Source organism: Pelophylax lessonae, assembly GCF_965119305.1.
Source record: "Pelophylax lessonae genome assembly, chromosome: 2".
Classification (NCBI taxonomy): Eukaryota; Metazoa; Chordata; class Amphibia; order Anura; family Ranidae; genus Pelophylax; species Pelophylax lessonae.
This window is the reverse complement of record NC_138769.1, coordinates 19,235,468-19,250,895: the sequence shown is the minus strand read 5'-3', so window position 1 is coordinate 19,250,895 and position 15,428 is coordinate 19,235,468. Positions and strand designations below refer to the sequence as shown.

General features: G+C 45.8%; 1 protein-coding gene across 2 annotated transcripts in view; it reads right to left on the bottom strand.

Moving 5' to 3' along the window:
• The window catches only part of SIDT1 (SID1 transmembrane family member 1), a 174,664-nt gene that overhangs the window by 88,035 nt on the left and 71,201 nt on the right, over positions 1 to 15,428 (bottom strand). For both annotated transcript variants that reach the window (XM_082247262.1, XM_082247263.1), the window contains exon 3: positions 934 to 1,055. In XM_082247262.1, coding sequence (XP_082103388.1) covers positions 934 to 1,055 — 122 coding nt within the window. The remainder of the gene's footprint in view (positions 1 to 933; positions 1,056 to 15,428) is intronic.

The window sequence follows — 15,428 nt, the reverse complement described above, 5'->3', positions numbered from 1 at the left end:
GTAGGAGAATGCAGGAGGGACAGGGATCTTGGTGATGAGGCCGCAGAGAAAACAGGGATCTGGGGGAGGGGGACAGGGACCTGGGGGAGGAGGCTGCAGGGGGACAGGGATCTGGGGGAGGAGGCTTCTGGGGGGACAGGGTTCTGGGGGAGGAGGCTGCAGGGGGACAGGGAGCTGGGGGAGGAGGCTGCAGGGGGGGACAGGGAGCTGGGGGAGGAGGCTGCAGGGGGACAGGGATCTTGGTGATGAGACCGCAGAAAAAAAAGGGATCTGGGAGAGGAGGCTGCAGGGGGATAGGGATCTGGGGGAGGAGGCCTGCAAAAGAAACAGGGATCTGGGGGAGGAGGTTGCAGGTGGGCAGGAAGCTTGGGGAGATTAATAGGATTCCAGGGTGACAAGAAGCTGCGGGAAGGGGAAAACTGCAGGTAGTAAAGGGAGCCGGGGGTGGGGGAAGCAGTTGCAGTGGGACCAGGGAGCGTAGGGGGGGCTGCATCATGTGAGATGTTCTGGGATGGGAAGCTCATGTTAATGTGGAGCGTTCCTCTAAGACACATGAGTCAAACACAAGGCCCGCGGGCCGAATGTGGCCCTCCAGTCCATTTTATGTGGCCCTTGCACCTCTCCTGCAGCTGCAGGAGAGCTTCACCCCTCTTTTGATTCTCCTCCAGATCCTGTACTTTCTGCTTTCCAGCAATGCCTCCAGCTTCTTCCCAGCAGCAGCACAAGTTAAGGGGGGTTCACTGTTATGTAATGGAGGGTGGGGGACTCAACTTTTGATGGTGAAGAGTCTGTTGACATCTTATGTAAGGGTAGGGGATGCTGTGGACATCTAGTCTTACAGATACAACCGGCCCTTTTAAGGGCAATTATAATGCTGATGCGGCCCGTGATTAAATTGAGTTTGACACCCCTGCTCTAAGAGAAGACACTTACTATCCTCTAAAGGCGAGCGGGACCTGCCATGACAGAACCGCCTTCTGCTGGCGAACCACGAAGAGGACGGGGAACTCCAGATCATCGGAATCGGAACGGACAAAAACCCGGAGAGCGTCCACCTAAAGGAAGAGAGCGGAGCAATGATCAATACAGAGCCAGCTGCACTTTTATATCATTATATCACAAAATAATTTTTATTATGGGTTCTATTGTCTTTATGGAAAAAAAAAATTAACTTTTAATTGATTAATGTCTATTGAGCAAATCTGAAATAAAATATCAGTTATACAGTGCCTTGAAAAAGTATTCATACCCCTTGAAATTTTCCTCATTTTGCCATGTTACACCCAAAAACATAAATGTATTTTATTGGGATTTTATGTGATAGACCGACACAAAGTGGCACATAATTGTGAAGTAGAAGGAAAAGGATAAATGGTTTTCAACATTTTTAACAAATAAATATGTGAAAAGTGTGGCGTGGATTTCTATTCACCCCCCTTTTACTCTGATCCCCCTAACTAAAATCTAGTGGAACCAATTGCCTTCAGAAGTCACCTAATTAGTAAATAGAGTCCACCTGTGTGAAATTTAATCTCAGTATAAATACAGCTGTTCTGTGAAGCCCTCAGAGGTTTGTTAGAGAACCTTAGTGAACAAACAGCATCATGAAGGCCAAGGAACACACCAGACAGGTCAGGGATAAAGTTGTGGAGAAGTTTAAAGCAGGATTAGGTTATAAAAAAATATCCCAAGCTTTTAATTATCTCATGGAGCGCTGTTCAATCTATCATGGGAAAATGGAAAGAGTACGGCACAACTGCAACCCTACCAAGACATGGCCGTCCACCTAAACTGACCGGCCGGGCAAGGAGAGCATTCATCAGAGAAGCAGCCAAGAGGCCCATGGGAAGTCTGAAGGAGCTGCAGAGATCCACAGCTCAGGTGGGAGAATCTGTCCTCAGTACAACTATTAGTCGTGTACTCCACAAATCTGCCCTTTATGGAAGAGTGAGAAGAAGAAAGCCATTGGTGAAAGAAAGCCATAAGAAGTCCCGTTTGCAGTTTGTGAGAAGCCATGTGGGGGACACAGAAAACATGTGGAAGAAGATGCTCTGCTCAGATGAGACCAAGATTGAACTTTTTGGCCTAAAAGCAAAACGTTATGTGTAGCGGAAAACTAACACTGCACTGAACACCATCCCCACTGTGAAACATGGTGGTGGCAGCATCATGTTGTGGGGATGCTTTTCTGCAGCAGGGACAGGGAAGCTGGTCAGAGTTGTTGGGAAGATGGATGGAGCCAAATACAGGGCAATCTTAGAAGAAAACCTGTTAGAGTCTGCAAAAGACTTGAGACTGGGGCAGAAGTTCACCTTCCAGCAGGACAACGACCCGAAATATACAGCCAGAGCTACAATGGAATGGTTTAGAGCAAAGGATATTCATGTGTTAGAATGGCCCAGTCAGCTTTCAGACCTAAATCCAATTGAGAATCTGTGGCAAGACTTGAAAATTGTTGATCACAGACACTCTCCATCCAATCTGACAGAGCTTGAGATATTTTACAAAGAAGAATGTCCAAAAATGTCCTCTCTAGATGTGCAAAGCTGGTAGAGACATCCCCAAAAAGACTTGCAGCTGTAATTGCAGGGAAAGATGGTTCTACAAAGCATTGACTCGCCACACTTTTCACATATTTATTTGTAACACTTTTTCAAAAACATTTATCATTTTCCTCCCACGTCACAAATATGTGCCACTTTATGTCAATCTATCCCATAAAATCCCAGTGCGTCCCCTTACCAGTATTCAAACCCTACAAATGCATTTTCCAGCAAGACAAAGCGCAATGTGCATCCAAAGAGCAACAAAACTGCTTTCAGATTATTGGAGTCCGAAATGTAACAGTGACTTCTGATTGGCTGCCAAGGGTTTCTGCAATTCCTGCTGTCATAATTAGGTGAGCGATCTGCCCCCCCCCCCCTCTTGTATACCAAGCCAGATTTCCATCACCAGAGCCCATCACACACCCAACACCCATCTTTCGGGTCATCTCATGATACAAAACCTTTTTTTTTTGCTGGTTTTAGATAGATTTTTTTGTCACAGTGGACAGCAATGTGTCTCTGGGATGGAGGTATTGGGACATTGGACCCCCCTAACTCCCCCGTCTCTTTTTTTTTCTTTTTGCTTCCTTCTTTTTTCTCTTCTGTTTCATATCTCTGCAGATTGACAGGCGGTGAGGAGGAGATATGTTGCTTCATCACCACCTGATTTAACCACTTAAGCCCCGGAAGATTTTACCCCCTTCCTGACCAGGGCATATTTTGCGATTCGGCACTGCGTGACTTTAACGGACAATTGCGCGGTCGTGCGACGCTGTACCCAAACAAATTTGACGTCCTTTTGTTCCCACAAACAGAGCTTTCTTTTGGTGGTATTTGATCACCTGTGCGATTTTTACTTTTTTGCGCTATAAACAAAAAAAGAGCGACAATTTTGCAAAAATAACAATATTTTTCACATTTTTTTTATAAGAAATTCCCCCCCAAAAAAATGTAAAAATCAAAATTTTTTAACATTTTCGGCCAATTTGTTTTCTGCTACATATGTTTGGTAAAAAAAAAAAATCGCAAAAAGCGTATTTTGATTGGTTTGCGCAAAAGTTATTGCATTTACTAACTAAGGGAAAGATTTTTGTTGTTTTTTTTTAACAAGTAATGGCGGCGATCTGCGATTTTTTTTGCGGTACTGCGACTTTGCGGCGGACAGATCGGACCCTTGACTGACATTTTTGACACTTTTGGGGGTACCAGTGACATTACTGCAGTAATCAGTGCTATACATATGCACTGTTACTGTAAAATGACACTGGCAGGGAAGGGGTTAACTTTTTTTTGAGAGGGAATGGTTATGTGTGTCCCTAGGGGTGTGATTCTAACTGTGATTGGCTGTGGCTTGAGGTGTAGGAACAGTGATCAACGGTCCTACATAGCAGAACCGTATGATCACTATTCCTACACAGGGGAGAATGACAGGCGGCTTGTTTACATCAGCCCCCTGCCTTTCTCCCTCTCCACCCGACGATCGCGAGTGACCAGCGGAAATTGGCTCCGCCGCTCACACGCGCGGGGGGGTCCGTGACCGCGCGGGAGCTCCCTAGACCCTTACAGGCTAGCGACGTAGCCCTACGTCGCTCTGCCTGTGAGGGGCTGACTGCCGACGTAAATAGTCGTGCGGCAGTCGGCAAGTGGTTAACCTTGTAAATACCGCAGTAACGTGCTGCAATTGCGTGTGTTCCACATGGTTGCAGGATGGCCCCATAGATTTGTATAGGTCACATGGTTGCAGGATGGCCCCCAAAGATTTGAATAGGTCACATGGTTGGGGGGGGGCAGTAAAACCACCAGGTTTTACTACCCCCTGGCTGCATGTGTAAAGGGACCCTCCGTTTGCACCTATACAGGTGCAATGGACCACACCTGTGTTTTTGCGCATTTTCGTGCGCCGCATTTTTTGGGCAGCTCATTGATTTCATGGGCTGCCCTACACACAAAAAAACGCAATAAAGAAGTGCATGACCCTTCTGGAAAATTGCCCCATGCTAAAAACTGCACGGTACTTTGTTACCATGCATTTTTGAAAAACGCATGCATGGTGCTACATGGATAGGAATTAGGGATTCCCCGAAATGAAAATTCTGGGCCGAAACGGAAACCGAAAATTCAGGATGCCCTTGGTCGAAAACCAAAAATGACTCCCCCCCCCCCCCAAATGGTTTTACAGTAGAAGTAGAATACAGTAGAAGATGGGGGGAGGAGGTGGGTGGAGCCAGAGAGTCAGTAATCGGCGTGGCGGAGGACGAGGAAGATCCTCCGCCACGCATGCTGGGTCCTCTTCTCTGCCTCGCTTTCCTCTCGGGACTGTGAAGTCACTGGTTGCTAGATGCCAGGCGGCTAGCAATTCTAGCAACCAGTCTAGCACAGGGCGGGCGAGGAGGTACAAACGGCGGGTCTCGGGAGCCGGTCGCGGCTGGTCACGCACCATTAAAGTGAAAGTTGCTGCTGCGGTTATTAATTTTCGGCATATATGACCCGTTTATGGCCGAAATGGGATAGGCACTATTTTGGTTGCTGAAATTTCGTTGCACCACTAAGAGCAATGCCATGAAGAATTAATGACACCACCTGATTTAACCTTGTAAATACCGCAGTAATGTGCTGCAACTGCGTGTGTTTCACATGGTTTCAGGATGGCCCCATAGATTTGTATAGGTCACATGGTTGGGGGGCAGTAAAACCACTAGGTTTTACTACCCCCTGGCTGCATGTGTAAAGGAACCCTAAGGCTCCGTTTGCACCTATACAGGTGCAATGGACCACACCTGTGTTTTTGCGCATTTTCGTGCGCCGCATTTTTTGGGCAGCTCATTGATTTCATGGGCTGCCCTACACACAAAAAAACGCAATAAAGAAGTGCATGACCCTTCTGGAAAATTGCCCCACGCTAAAAACTGCACGGTACTTTGTTACCATGCATTTTTGCAAACGCATGCATGGTGCTACATGGATAGGAATTAGGGATTTACCGAAATGAAAATTCTGGGCCGAAACGGAAACCGAAAATTCAGGATGCCCTTGGTCGAAAACCAAAAATGACTTTTTCCCCCCCCAAATGGTTTTACAGTAGAAGTAGAATACAGTAGAAGATGGCGGGAGGAGGTGGGTGGAGCCAGAGAGTCAGTAATAGGCACGGCGGAGGATCCTCCTCCGCCCTGCATGCTGACTGTGGCACTCACATAAAGTAGAAGATATTCAAGCGTATCAGTATCTCCAAAGACCAGTAAAAAGTCAAAGGCTGCAGCATTCGTGTAGTAAAGCCAGCTTAGGGGGCATGGTGACGTCACGTCTGGTCCCACCCAACGCGTTTCGTCACAAGGTTGACGTCGGCAGGGGAGATACTGATAAGCTTGAATATCTTCTACTTTATGTGAGTGCGCTATATTTTAATAAATGGATTATATTTTAAACGGTATTATGCTATGTGCCTTTGCTATTCCTTTTTCCATTCATGTGGTTCCTATGTGCCCTCTTGTGAGTGCACTCGAATAGCCGTGTCTGATGATCTGCACCTGGTGGTTCCTAATCCCTTATAAGCGTATTTGGCTTCTCCATTGATTTGGGTGGCCATCATTTTCTGATAAGCAGCCAATTGCTCTTTTTGTTCCACCGGTGGTTTCTTCCCGTCTGTCGTCAGAGGAGTATTGGTTACATCTGCATGCTGGGACTTGTGGTTCTCCTTCCAAGCACAAGTTTTTTTCACTATTGGATCAATTCCTCTTCTTCATTCATGGACTTTTCACTTTTTTTTTTTATTTGGATTCATGTATTTATTTAATAAGAATTTGTTCTAACATATATTACTATTATTAGTGCTACTCCTTTATTTTATATATCTTCTGGACTTCTTCTATAGGTTTATTTATCTCACTTTTTCCATCACATTATTGAATTTTTTATAACACATGTAGCACAGAAATTCCCTGGTTGTTTTATGATATTGCTGCAACGCACAAATGTGAGCTACGTCTATGACAATCCATCCAAAACATCATTTTGCTGATTTCGCCATTTTTTCGAAAGTACGCAGCTTTTGAATTATTAGCGCTGAAGTGGCTCCCATATCAGAAAAGACTTTTATCTCCTGCATTAATGGGTTGCAGCAGTTTGCACTGTCTGAATAATTCATATTTACACATCATTGGGGCGGCGAGGATTACGTAACGCGTCCCCCACCCCCTCCTGACGTTCCCAGCTGAGCTCATCCGGAATGATTCCTAGCGATATACCGCCATCAGCGCGGAGTCTGGCGGGGTATTCGCAGGGTTAATCAGCGCGCCGGGTTGCATCTCGCTGATGTCCTGTTTTCCACGCTGCAGCCTGGCAACCGGCCGCTTGTGGATGGATCTCCAGGAACGGCTCGTGATTCCCTCCTGTGTTGCCATGGCAACCGAGGCCTGGCACTGAACTGTTTGTGCGCTTCTACCGCATCATCCATCTACGGCTTATTAATGTCAGAAATACGAAAGGTGACAGGAAAAAAGAGGGGGGAGATGGGGTGCTACGGCAGCCATGATGGAGGCGCGGCGAACAAAGTTCTGTAAGGCCTCAAACCGATGAAAGCTTCATGGCAGAACTTTTGTTCAAAATATAGTCAGGATGATGATGATGCACACTTTCATGTTTACAAAAGATCAACTTTCATTTTTCGTTAGATATGGATGAGGTGGAGATGGGTGTGGACCTCTGTCACGTTTTACCGCTGTCCATGACCCCGCTGGAGAGATTTCCCCTAACTTCCTATATGATCACTGGGACAGGAAGTGAGGTAGAATCCATCCAACGTGGGCATAAACAAAACAAAGGACCCCACTGGAGAGATTTCCCCCCACTTCCTGTATGATCATTGGGACTGGAAGTGAGGTAAAATCCATCCAACGTGGGCATAAATAAAACAAAGGACCCACTGGAGAGATTTCCGCCCACTTCCTGTGTGATCATTGGGACAGGAAGTGAGGTAGAATCTGTCCAACGTGGGCATAAACAAAACAAAGGACCCCACTGGAGAGATTTCCCCCCACATTCTATATGATCATTGGGACAGGAAGTGAGGTAGAATTCTTTCAACACAGACATAAACAAAACAAAAGACCCCACTGGAGAGATTTCCCCCCACATTCTATATGATCATTGGGACAGGAAGTGAGGTAGAATTCTTCCAACACAGACATAAACAAAACAAAAGACCCCACTGGAGAGATTTCCCCCCACTTCCCATATGATCATTGGGACAGAAGGTGAGGTAGAATTCGTCCAATGCGGGCATAAACAAAACCCCTCACTGGAGAGATTTCCCCCACTTCCTGTATGCTCATTGGGACAGGAAGTGAGGTAGAATCCATCCAATGTGGGCATAAACAAAACAAAGGACCCCACTGGAGAGATTTCCCCCCACTTCCTGTATGATCATTGGGACAGGAAGTGAGGTAGAATCCATCAAACTTGGGCATAAACAAAACAAAGGACCCCACTGGAGAGATTTCCCCCCACTTCCTATATGATCATTGAGTCAGGAAGGAAGTGAGGTAAAATCCATTCAATGTGGGCATAAACAAAACAAAGGACACCACTGGAGAGATTTCCCCCCACTTCCTGTATGATCATTGGGACAGGAAGTGAGGTAGAATTAGACAAACTCAGACATAAACAAAACAAAATACCCCACATGACCATACGGGAGAGATTTTCCCTTAGTTCCTGTATGATCCCTGGGACAGGAAGTGAGGTCGAATCCAGCCAACACAGGCATAAACAAAACAAAATACATCACAGAACCCTGTGGAGAGATTTCCCCTCACTTCCTTTATGATCACTGGGACAGGAAGTGAGGTAGTATCCGTCCAACGTAGACATAAACAAAACAAAAGACCCCACTGGAGAGATTTTCCCCCCATTTCCTATATGGCCACTGGGACAGGAAGTGAGGTAGAATTCGTCCAACGGAGACATAAACAAAACAAAAGACCCCTCATGACCAAATGGAGAGATTTCCCCTCACTTCCTGTATGGCCACTGGGTCAGGAAGTGAGGTAGAATTCGTCCAACGGAGACATAAACAAAACAAAAGACCCCTCATGACCAAATGGAGAGATTTCCCCTCACTTCCTGTATGATCACTGGGACAGGAAGTGAAGTAGAATTTGTCTAACACAAACATAAACAAAACAAAAGACCCCACTGGAGAGAATCCATCTAATGCAGACATAAACAAACCGAAGACCCCACATGATCCCCCTGGGGAGATTTCCCTCTATGGTCTATCATTTCCTGTATGATCACTGGGACAGGAAGTAAAGTAGAATCCGTCCACCTCAGACATAAACAAAACAAAAGATCTCACATGACCCCGTGGAGAGATTTCCCCTCACTTCCTGTATGATCACCTGGACAAAAAGTGAGGTACTATCTGACCAACGCAAACATAAACAAAACCAAAGACCCCATTGGAGAGTTTTCCCCTCACTTCCTATATGATCATTGGGACAAGAAGTGAGGTAGAATCCATCCAACGTGGGCATAAACAAAACAAAGGTCCCACTGGAGAGATTTCCCCCCCACTTCCTATATGATCATTGGGACAAGAAGTGAGGTAGAATCCATCCAACGTGGGCATAAACAAAACAAAGGACCCACTGGAGAGATTTCCCCCCACTTCCTATATGATCATTGGGACAGGAAGTGAGGTAGAATCCATCCAACGTGGGCATAAACAAAACAAAGGACCCACTGGAGAGATTTCCCCCCACTTCCTATATGATCATTGGGACAGGAAGTGAGGTAGAATCCATCCAACGTGGGCATAAACAAAACAAAGGACCCACTGGAGAGATTTCCCCCCACTTCCTGTATGATCATTGGGACAGGAAGTGAGGTAGAATCCATCCAACGTGGGCATAAACAAAACAAAGAACCCACTGGAGAGATTTCCCCCCACTTCCTGTATGAAGTGGGGGGAAAGGGACAGGAAGTGAGGTAGAATCCATCCAACGTGGGCATAAACAAAACAAAGGACCCACTGGAGAGATTTCCGAGCACTTCCTATATGATCATTGGGACAAGAAGTGAGGTAGAATCCATCCAACGTGGGCATAAACAAAACAAAGGACCCACTGGAGAGATTTCCCCTTACTTCCTATATGATCATTGGGACAGGAGGTGAGGTAGAATTCGTCCAATGCGGGCATAAACAAAACAAAGGACCCCGCTGGAGAGATTTCCCCCCACTTCCTATATGATCAATGGGGACAGGAAGTGAGGTAGAATCCATCCAACGTGGGCATAAACAAAACAAAGGACCCCACTGGAGAGATTTCCCCCCACTTACTATATGATCAATGGGGACAGGAAGTGAGGTAGAATCCATCCAACGTGGGCATAAACAAAACAAAGGACCCACTGGAGAGATTTCCCCTCACTTCCTGTATGATCATTGGGACAAGAAGTGAGGTAGAATCCGTCCAACGTGGGCATAAACAAAACAAAGGACCCACTGGAGAGATTTCCCCCCACTTCCTGTATGATCATTGGGATAGGAAGTGAGGTAGAATCCATCCAACGTGGGCATAAACAAAACAAAGGACCCCACTGGAGAGATTTCCCCCCACTTCCTATATGTTCATTGGAGCAGGAAGTTAGGTACAATCCATCCTAAGCAGATATGAACAAAACAAAAGTCTAGGCCGCACACTGTTGTACTTTTCTCTCAATATCAACAAACTTAATTGACACCATTATATGGCCATTCCGACATCCTTAGGCCTTGCTTGCACTAGAACTCTAGAAGCTAAATTAGGCAACCTTTAGGCCTCATGCACATGGCCTGCAGCTGCTCCACACTATCAGGGAGACTGAGTGAGACTCTCTGCCCAGACTTCATAACGTCCGAGGTGTTCTGACTCAGGACCTTTATGATATACTGATGCTGAAGCTTCTGGTATTTCCTTTTCGTGATGCACAGAGCTGCGTAATGCCGCTCATCAACGGCCCCTGGCACTGGCAGCTCAGACCCGCAGCCTCCGCTCCCTCTCCAGAAGTTTAATTGCTTTCTAATGAGAAGAGAGCCTTTGAGATCACAGACTTCCTGAAGATAATGGCTTCCTATTGATCTTGGGTTTATCTATCGGCTGCCAGTGGCTAGGCATTGAACAATCACAATGAGAGGGAGGACCTGGGAGGAAACTAGAAGGAGGAGGGATGACAGATGTCTGAATGAGAGGCCATCCGCTTACGGCGAGGAGTCTTCCACCCTCCTGATACTGTAAAATTCTCAAGTTTGGAAAATCAGGTCTTTCTTGTATGCCTTGGCCAGTGAGAAAACGAACCTTGAAGTGTATCAAAAGCCAAAAATGTTTTATTTTTGTTGGATGGTGTGGGGAAAATGTAACAAGTCACCAGAACAGGGTATGAGGCCAAAACCTTCAGTGGGACATCTAGGTCCCCTGCAGTGGCCATAGTTCCTCCTGGTGAGCTCTACATTACTACGGTGTCCTGGACTGTTTCCTGTAGTGATGTGGAGGTCAGCGAGAGGAACCAATGATGACTCAAATGCCTCGTTTCCACTGAGTGGTACGGTACGGTTCGGTTCAGTACGGTACGGTACGGTACGGTTCGGTACGGTACGGTCCGGTTCAGTACGGTTCGGTTCAGAATGGTACACCTTGCGTTTCCACTGCCAATAGTACCCTTTCATGATAGGCGTGGTGTAGCAGAAAAGCTGTGATAGACGATTCTCTGTCAACCAATCAAAGTTCTGTAGAGTGTAGCTCCACCCTGTTGGTACGGTACTAATGTGCTTGGTACCCCAATGAAAGGGTCCCAAAAAAGTGGTATGGTACGGTTCGGAATTAGGGTACCATCCACAATGGAAACGGCAAAAATTGTGTACCGAACCGAGCCGAACCGTACCATAAGGCTCAGTGGAAACGAGCCATAAGGGTACCATCAGATAGACACTATCGGAAGTGTTGGTTTCTGAAGAAGACCTCATCTGGTGATTTCTTTTTCTGTAGGAGGCCTTTTGGTTTAGGGTGCAGGTCCCCAACTCTGGATCCTTGATTGAGCTCCAGACCTTCATATTTCCTACCCCGTGTTTGTCAGCTGGTGTCTCATACTGAGGAACCGTCTTTTCGCCTAGTATGCAAAAACTATGTGTGATGAATCAAAGATTTTTGATTCATCCGTCCATAAGACCTTCTTTTAGTCTTCAAGAGAGAGGAACCAATGATGACTCACAGGGTACCAGCAGATAGACACTACCAGAAGTGTCGGATTCTGAAGAAGACCTCATCTGGTGATTTCTTTTTCTGTAGGAGGCCTTTTGGTTTAGGGTGCAGGTCCCCAACTCTGGATCCTTGATTGAGCTCCAGACCTTCATGTTTCCTACCCCCTGTTTGTCAGCTGGTGCCTCATACTGAGGAACCGTCTTTTCGCCTAGTATACAAAAACTATCTGTGATGAATCAAAGATTATTGTTTCATCCGTCCATAAGACCTTCTTTTAAGCCTCGTACACACGCAACAAATTTCCGCCGACTGGTCGTCCGTCTTTTGTCCAGAGTGGTGTCTGTTGGTTGGAATGTGCTCTAGACTGCACACGAATTTTCCCGCACGACAGAATTCTACTTCAGAAGTGATGTCATGTGTTGGTTTGCTTTCTTTGTGTTCTTTCCTCTCTGAGCATGCCTAGTCTTGCTCATAAGATTTTTCCCCATCGAAATCTGTACTAATGAGACGAAAATTGGACGTGTTTTGACGGTCAACAAAAATTATATAGCCTGCACACCAGGATTTTTTCGGCTGAAAAGTCGGAATCGGTTGTCGGAAGCACCATACTAACAAGCCGAAAATCGGCAGATCGGTCGTCGGACGAAATTTCCCGGCTGAATTTCTACTTGTGTATACGGGGCTTTAGTCTTCAAGAGAGAGGAACCAATGATGACTCACAGGGTACCAGCAGATAGACACTACCGGAAGTGTCGGATTCTGAAGAAGACCTCATCTGGTGATTTCTTTTTCTGTAGGAGGCCTTTTGGTTTAGGGTGCAGGTCCCCAACTCTGGATCCTTGATTGAGTTCCAGACCTTCATGTTTCCTACCCCCTGTTTGTCAGCTGGTGCCTCATACTGAGGAACCGTCTTTTCGCCTAGTATACAAAAACTATGTGTGATGAACCAAAGATTATTGATTCATCCGTCCATAAGACCTTCTTTTAGTCTTCAAGAGTCCACCAGCCACAGTTCCTGGTCCAGGCAAGCCTCTGTTTTTGTTTTTGGTGTCCCTGCTGAGACTCATCCTCCCCATTTATCCTGGTAAAATAAAATGATGGAAAGTCGTTCATCTATGTCTTTATGGATCTTGCTTTGTACACTGGTCCAGATCATTTAGCGGAGGGGGGATTATGGTGTGCGACTGTTTTTCAGGGGTTGGGCTTGGCCCCTTAGGTCCAGTGAAGGGAACTCTTAAGGCGTCAGCATACCAAGACATTTTGGACAATTACATGCTCCCAACTTTGTGGGAACAGTTTGGGGATGGCCCCTTCCTGATCCAACATGACTGCGCACCAGTGCACAAAGCAAGGTCCATTAAGACATGGATGAGCAAGTTTGAGGTGGAGGAACTTGACAGTCCTGACCTCAACCCAACAGAACATCTTTGGGATGAATTAGAGTGGAGACTGTGAGCCAGGCCTTCTCGTCCAATACCAGTGCCGGACCTCACAAATGCGCTTCTGAAAGAATTGACAAACATTCCCATAGACACACTCCTAAACCTTGTGGACAGCCTTCCCAGAAGAGTTGAAGATGTTACAACTGCAAAGGGTGGGCCAACTCAATACTGAACCCTACGGACTAATGGCCCGAATACACGATAAGAAAATCGGCCGAAAATTTCCATTCAGCGAGCGATCGTCTGATACTCTACTCGTTAATACCCAGCCATCAATGAGTGATATCGATATTGTGAACGAAAAATACCGTTTGAAAAACCCAAAAAATTCTGTCGTCTCGTTTGCGAATGAACGATATTCTATACGTTGGTGTTGAGGTCGTTCATTTGAAATCTGTATAACCTCATGACTCATGCCTGGAAATATTTTTCGATTCGACTGGTCGGCGGGCAACGGTCGGCCGATGTTCGGACCGTGTATGTTGGCAACGTTTTTGACCAATACTTTTTCAAAGTCGGTGGTCGAATGATCGGGCGATATTCTAATCGTGTATTCAGGCCATAAGACGCCATTAAAGTTCATGTGTGTGTAAAGGCAGGCATCCCAATACTTTTGACAATATAGTGTATGTGTAATATATATATATATATATATATATATATATATATATTATGATGCAAAGTCCCCTTTAAACACCTAATTATGTTCTGTGAATGAAGGAAATGAATGAAGGTCCTTCATGACAGATGGGACGCTTCCAAATATTTCGTTAGGCTGTAATTACATTTGGAGAACGAAGGTAACATTTGGGTAAACAGAGCAAACAATGATCCTCCCGGACCTGCACAGATGTACTATTTGCTGTAATGAAGTCTCTGTATAATCCTCAGTGCTTTATTCTAATAACTGTGCCAGTTCCAGCCAAACCAGTATGTGGAATGCGATCATCAGCACAGGAACCCTTCTATGGAGCCTAACGAGCCTGAGCAGAGCTGAGCTCCAAGTCTTTAGATATAAAAAGCCCTCCCATCATTTCTATTACTATTTGAAGCATTAAAATGATTTATGAACCAAATGTGTTTCCAGTAATGTACATATTGGACGTACTAACAGCCTTTCCTTCATTTCTGTCTCCATTTCTTTCTTCCCTTAACCGCTTCCGGACCGCCCGCCGCAGTTATACTAGGTATATGTCGGTCGCGCGCCTGCAGCTAGGGGGCGAGCGCGCGCCGCCGGTGGCGAGCTCCTGCCCCCACTCGTCAGCGGGGACACCCGCAATCGCTCCCCCCTGAGAGAGAAGAACGGTCAGCTGTTGTAAACACAACCGACCGTTCTTCTCCCTGGAATGATCACAGAGCGCCTGTGATCCTTCTATATAGGATCACATGTCTCTATGGTCATTTCACAAGCCACGCCCCCATACAGTTAGAAACACGCCCCTAGGTACACATTTAACCCCTTGATCACTTACTGTGTTAACCCCTTCCCTGCCAGTGTCATTACAGTCACAGTGCATATGTATAGCACTGATTACTGTAGTAATATCACTGGTCCCCCCAAAAGTGTCAAAAATATCAGTCAGGGGTCCGATCTGTCCGCCGCAATGTCGCAGTCCCGCAAAAAATCACAGATTGCCGCCATTACTAATAAAATAAAAAAAAAAAACACAATAAAAATGACATAAATCTTTCCCGTAGTTTGTAGACATGATAACGCAAACCAATCAAAATACGCTTATTGCGATTTTTTTTTACCAAAAATATGTAGCAGAAAACAAATTGGCCTAAAATGTTATAAAATTTAGATTTTTTAACTTTTTTTGGGGAATGTCATATAGCAGAAAGTGAAAAATATATATTTTTTTCAGAATTGTTGCTTATTTTTTTGTTTATAGCGCAAAAAATAAAAATCGCACATGTGATCAAATGCCACCAAAAGAAAGCTCTGTTTATGGGGAAAAAAAACACATCAATTTTATTTGGGTACAGTGTCGCATAACCGCGCAATTGTCTGTTAAAGTAACGCAGTGCGGAATTGCAAAATATGGCCTGGTCATTAAGGGGGAAAATCTTCTGGTCCAGATGTGGTTAAATCTGATCTCCAGTCTTCCCTTCAGTCATAGGGCTCTTTCACACAGTCCGCCTCCGCAGGCGGATCCGTGTTGCTCAGCGGGGATCGATCCGCGATCCCCGCTGAGCCGGGCGGA